This window comes from Gavialis gangeticus, unplaced genomic scaffold (assembly GCF_001723915.1).
Source record: "Gavialis gangeticus isolate Ggan-Ray unplaced genomic scaffold, GavGan_comp1, whole genome shotgun sequence".
Lineage (NCBI taxonomy): Eukaryota > Metazoa > Chordata > Crocodylia > Gavialidae > Gavialis > Gavialis gangeticus.
Window position 1 is genome coordinate 159463828 of NW_017729024.1, and position 6036 is coordinate 159469863.

Consider the following 6036-nt stretch of genomic DNA (forward strand, 5'->3'; position numbering starts at 1 on the left):
TCCGTGGTGCTAACCAGCATAGCACTCCCAAGCCTACATGCATGCTGCAGGTTTTTCCTCCCAAGGTGGAGAACCTTACATTTTTCAGTGTTAAACATCATCAGGTTCTCGTCCGCCCAATTCCTAAACCTGTCAAGGTCAGCCTGGATCACCCTTCTGTCAGGGTAGGTGTGGATGCTTTACTCCTGAGTTTGGCGTCAGAAGCAGACTGGCCAAGTTCGCTGATGACACCAAACTCAGGGGTAAAGCATCCACACCTACCCTAACAAAATGTCTACACCATTAATGAAGATGTTAAATAGTATACGCCCTAGGACAGAGCCTTGAGGGACCCCACTGGTCACAGCGCACCATGATGATTGACTTTCGTCAACCACCACCCTCTTGGTCCTACCGCGGAGCCAATTCCCCGGCCAGCGGATCGTGCCAAGGCCGCAGTTAGCCAGTTTTGCCAAGAGGTGATCATGGGATACCAGATCAAAGGCTTCTTTTAAGTCAAGATATATGACATCAATCTCTTCTCCCTTGTTCAGGTGATAGGTCAGTTGGTCATAAAAGGAAATGAGATTGGTCAAGCAAGACCCACCCGCAACAAACCCGTGCTGGCTGTCCCTCAAGATGTTGCCATCAGCCAGTCTGTTAAGGATGGCCTCTTTGATAATTTTTTTCCAAGACCTTCCCCAAGATGGAGATCAGGCTGATGGGCCTGTAGCTAAACCAGTTGGTCAATTTATAAGATCCTTTTGAACAGGGGTGCACTGATGGCAGTCATACCGGCCAATGCTGATACGCAGCCTGGTAGCTTGGAGAGCAGTGTCTAGCCTGTTAAAGTCAGGGTGGGGAAGGAAAGGGGCATGGGGGGGCCAGGTCAAGGCCCCCACTGTGAGGGAGGAAGTGCGGCTGGGGCAAGGTGCAGAACAGAGCTGTGGGCAGTTCATCTGGGGGGCAGGGGGGAGGGAGGGCTCTCCAAGCTGCCGGGCTGCATTCCTGGCTGCGTGCATGCTGCGGCTCCATATATACGCATGGTATTTATCGATATTTTTGGCTGCACTGGCCAGAAAAAGCCAATTGCCATTAACGTTAATTTTATCAGTGCCAATCCAATATGGACTAATATATCACTGCACCTCTACTTTTGAACAGCATATTCAAAGACTACCTGGTTCAACTGCTACTCTCCCAACCAATTTTGCACATGTTGCTTGTCTTAAGTTGTAAGGTCTCTTCAGCCCTGTCCTAGGTGTTCCTTTGTGGCAACTGAAGCCATTAGAAGTACAGTAAATCAATACCCACTATTAATGGCTAATCAGCACTACTGAAATCTTCTTTTGCTAATCTCTCAATAGGCAACTTTGTGAATGGTCAAAGATACCAGGCACCATCTCCTCCTTCAAAAGATTTCTGAAGAACAGGATTAAAGCACACTGAAGAGGTAAAGAAGTATGTATTTTTGTGTGGCATCTACTCTGTGTCATTAGGTAATTCTGTATTTTAACATGGTAAGTCCCAAATAGGATTGGGCCCCATTGTAGAGATGGCGAGCAGAGGCCCAAACAAGTGAAATTTTTGTTTATATAGTTGCTGTGCTGGCTGATGCTCAAGTCACTTGCCCAGCAACACACAGGAAGTCAGCTGCACCAGGACTAAATCCAGCTGACCAGAGCACAAGCTCAGTGCTTTAACCACAAACTGTCCTTCTTCCTATTAGTAGATCAGAGCTTGAACCTCCAGAGCTGCCAGTTCTTGCAGTGGGTCCACACAAAAACTAGACAACCATATGTTTTTGAAGGATTATTTTAACAGAGATGTAAAGCCATTATCTTTTCTGCTATCAAGTTTGTGCTCTGCATGTAGGGGAGTTGTCAAATGCCACTCCAGTTTAAGACAAACTTTCTCTTTGGCGATGTGACTCTTCACTCTTTCATTAAGGAAATCAAATTGCCGTAACAGAAATCCAAGGGACACAAACAGTTTTTGTCCCTGAATGTATCTTTAAGCAAGATGTCTTATAATTATAAAACATTATCAGAAAGAGGTCTTAGCTATGCAGAAAAGGAAAAAAGGAAGTAGTTTAACAGAAACATGAGTAATCTAGATATTCAACAAGGAACAGCAGCCTGCAAAACAGATGAATAAATAAATTGCTCCCTACCCAGAACAGCTGCTCAACATGGTCTCCAGTGCTTCTGCAGAAAATCCAGAACACCCGGAGAGATTTAGCCGCACCAAACTGGAATTCTGAGCAATGTTCCTGGAAAAAATATCAGACAGACTATCCCAACATTTTGTTCTCTCCTAGCATTCACCAGTAATGCTTCGTTTTCAAAAGCAAAGGTCAAAGCTTCATGATTGCCAAGAGGATCAAGTTTCATCTCTATAGATGTGAACCCTGAGATCCTTGATTCAATACGTTCTGTAACTCTTTGGGTGCATCTGCACATTCATTAATGTGTCACAGTTATGGCACATTAGAATGTATAATAGGTGCTAGCCTAGTGCACTGTAATTGGCACTACTACGCATTAGCACAGATGAATGTTTTTTTCTGTGTAACACTTATGGAGCACTGGATTAATCTACTGTGCATTAACATGGGCTTTACCTGCTGTGCTAATGCACAGCAGAATCACTCCAATGGGCATTAAGCATCTTGTGTAGATGCGCCCACTATCTGCTGAACTAGTATACGTGATGGGTCATGGGCTAGGGACAGACATTACACACAAACTGGTTTAAGTGATCAGAAGCTGGTTTATATCTGTAACAGCAGACGTTCAGTGCACGTAAACCAGTTTCAAAATGGCTGAAACCGGTTTGAGATAAACCTGGTATCAGACTTAACTGATTTGGCTCAAGTAGGTTTATGCAAGGTCTATCCCAGACCCCTTGCTGGTTTAAGTTAAACCAGAGACTCCCAGCATGCTCTCTAGGCTAGGCTCTCTGTTCCAGCCCAGCCACTGGCAGCCAGGTCTGCCCGTGGATGCCACTGTGCTCCCGGGCCTGCCCCCACAAGGGCCCTGCCCCCTCTGCACCGCTGCAATGGGAAGGAAGAGCCCTTGTTAGGGGGCAGCAGCCCCTGTCATAACGTAGGAAAGCTTGAGTCCCTTCCTGGCAGAGGTGCTGTGCTGTGGGACCAGCAGAGCTGCAGTGAGTTGTGTGCGACACCACCGGGGTTCTCAGAGCAGACCAGAGCCCTGCAAGTCCCCGGCAGCACTGCCGCACTCTGCAGCAGCTCTGCTGGCCCCGCAAAGCAGCCCCCACCAGTAACAGGCAGCTCATCACAGTCATTCACCACTCCAGCTGCTGGGCAGGGGTGGGGCCTGGCCCTGGCCCCTCAGCCTGTGCTCGGGGCAAGCCCCATCCCGGTAAGAGGGAGCTTATTCAGCCGCCGGCCCCAAGCACAGGCTAAGCAGTGGCTGCGGCTGGGCCAGGCAGACCCCGCTATGGTGCCAGCAGCCAAATAAGCTCTCAAGTACAGAGAAGCTGCTGGCACCATAGCAGAGTCTGCCCAGCCCGGCCACTGCAGCTCTGAGCTCGGGGCGAGCCTCCTTCTGGCAGGAGGGAGCTTATTCAGCTGCTGGCTAGTGGCCACTGTCACCGCAGAAGAGTTTTCTCAGCCTGCCCGCAGCCGCCACTCAGCCTGTGCTTGGGGCTAGTGGCTGAATAAGACCCCTCTTGCCAGGAGGGGGCTTGCCCCGAGCACAGACTCAGCAGTGGGGGCTGGGTCCCACCCCCACCCAGCAGCTGGAGTGGCAAGTGACCATGACAGACTGCCTGCCATGGCTTCCTGGAGCATGAGGCCCTTCCCGGTGGGGGCTGCTCTGCAGGGCTGGCAGAGCTGCTATGGAGCTCACACTCCCCCACATTATGACAGGGGCTGCTGCCCCCAACAAGGGCCCTGCCCCTCTCACTGCAGTGGCGGTGTCATGGCCAGTGAGGGCTCCTGGGGTGGGAGCAGGGAGCATGGCAGCGAGGGTGGGCAAACCTAGCTGTCAGTGGGGGTAGAAGGGAAACTAACTCTCCTCCCTGCCCCCCCGGGGCCATGGTGCCCTTCTTGGGGGAGCGCCCAGCAGACCTGGGTCAGGTCCCTGTCCTTGGGGTAGAGGGAGGAATTAAACACCTCTCTGGCCACAGACCCCCAGCACAGCTTCTCTGCAGTCAAGGGCTGCATTTCTGTGATGGAAAAGGAATTACCCTATTTGCAAAGTTAACCTCAGTCCTGCAGGTAGATGGTGCCAGTGCAGCTTCACTGACCCTGCTAGAGTAAGTGCTAAATGCCTTCATTTGCAAGCTGGCATTAGCTGACCAAGCTTCAGAAGGCTTTACTTTTAACTTGATGGTTAGTGTTCCTGCATTTGCCTGTCTGTATGTATCATGAAAGCTTCTGAATGCTGCACCTCATTAGTTCCAAAGCTCTGTAAATAGTCTGGGAATCTGACCAGAACCCAGATTTTGGGGGAAAAATTAGAAAACCCAAAGTGTAAAAAGAAGGGACCAAGAGCCCCTATTATGTGATCCAGAGATTTAGGGACATTTGCAACTGTCCACAGATCAAACAACTAGACGGTGATTCGCAGTGAAGTCATCCAGTCAATAGCATTGCATGTCCTGCATGATTCAGCTCCCAAATTATAATGGAGGTAGATGGCAAAATTGGGGAAACAAAGCCTCTTTACATGAGGGGCAAAGAAGCTGCAAGGGAATGAGCAGTTGGCCAACCATTTGGGCTATTCAGTTGTGCAAGGAAACTCAGTTCATGCAATGAGTTCAGTGAAAGAAAGCAACAAAGAATGCACCTTTAGAGGTTGTCCAGGGACCCCTGCCCACCAAAAAGAAGCCCATAGAGAGTTTTATTGAACACTAATGAACATTCCCTCTCACCTGATGATGTCATCAGAAAGTTTTAATCCTTCCAAGCTGAGGTTCTGTAGTCTATGACATTGGTAGAGAATACTATGGAGATCAGCAACATTGACTGTACAGTTGGACAGGTCCAAATGTTGCAGTCTAAGAGGTCTACAAATTGGAAAGGAGAAAGACATACAATATAAAACAAGGTTCTTTGGGTGAATCTGATATTTTTTTTAGACCAACTTAAATAGCTGGAAAACAACTGTTAAGCAAGCTTTCAGGTTCAAAAACCCTTTGTCAGGCTAAGGAAGTTTCAGCAGTTCCTTATACAATATAAGACGCACAGTCAAATCCCAAAGCCACTCCTGCTGGCAGAGCATCTGCATACCACAAAGTGTGCAGAAATAGCAGAAAACATGTATGCTTTAAAACATGTCAGATCTGTTAAAAGTATTAAGCTTATTACCTAAACAGCAAAATTTTGTTTGTTTGCTTGAGGGTACACAGATCTTTGCAATTCATCACAGTTGTCTATACTACTAGAGTTAAAACAAGTTTCCTTTAAAAAGATGCTTCACTAGTAAGTAGTTGTTAGTTCCAGAATAAAGAGTATGTACGAGGTAAGTGCCTGCAAAATAACTGTGCTGGATTATATTGTTAAAGTTGTGTTCACATGCTCTTCAACAGTTTTAGATCAATGACAAGTGAATACAGCTCCTCTGATTTTAGTTCTCCATCCTAACAACTACTTGTGGTGTCCCTAAACTTTGAAATGATGGCAGCACCAAGTGCAACCAGAGGTGCTAAACCAAATGATACTGGTTGCAATATGTAGCCAAGAGTAGAACGTGAAAGGGGCAGCTTTGCTGCAGAAAACTTAGATATGGCAACATTCTCACCTGTTGTGTTTAAACAAAGGTTCCCCAATACAGGATCTTGGGCAACGGAATACAGTTACACCTACGGGCAGCAACTGCCCAATCACTCCTGGCAGCAGATTTTTACCAGTCAGATCAAGAGTTTGCCAAAGTGATTCATCAAACCTAAGAGGGAAGAGAGTTTTACTTGTTACCAAGTAAAAAAAGGCTAAGTATTAAAAGTTATCAATGTCAGCCTTTATTAGAGGCATTGGTTCATATCGTACTGGCACCAATAAAAGGAAAACTGACATTATTGGCATGCATA

At 47.4% G+C, this 6036-nt stretch overlaps 1 protein-coding gene across 1 annotated transcript in view; it reads right to left on the reverse strand.

Annotated features, from left to right (window-relative positions):
- The window catches only part of SKP2 (S-phase kinase associated protein 2), a 31804-nt gene that overhangs the window by 10347 nt on the left and 15421 nt on the right, over positions 1-6036 (reverse strand). Inside the window, exons 4-6 of the mRNA XM_019517966.1 lie at positions 5751-5894; positions 4882-5016; positions 2153-2251 (exon numbers count right to left, since the gene is read on the reverse strand). Coding sequence (XP_019373511.1) covers positions 2153-2251; positions 4882-5016; positions 5751-5894 — 378 coding nt within the window. The remainder of the gene's footprint in view (positions 1-2152; positions 2252-4881; positions 5017-5750; positions 5895-6036) is intronic.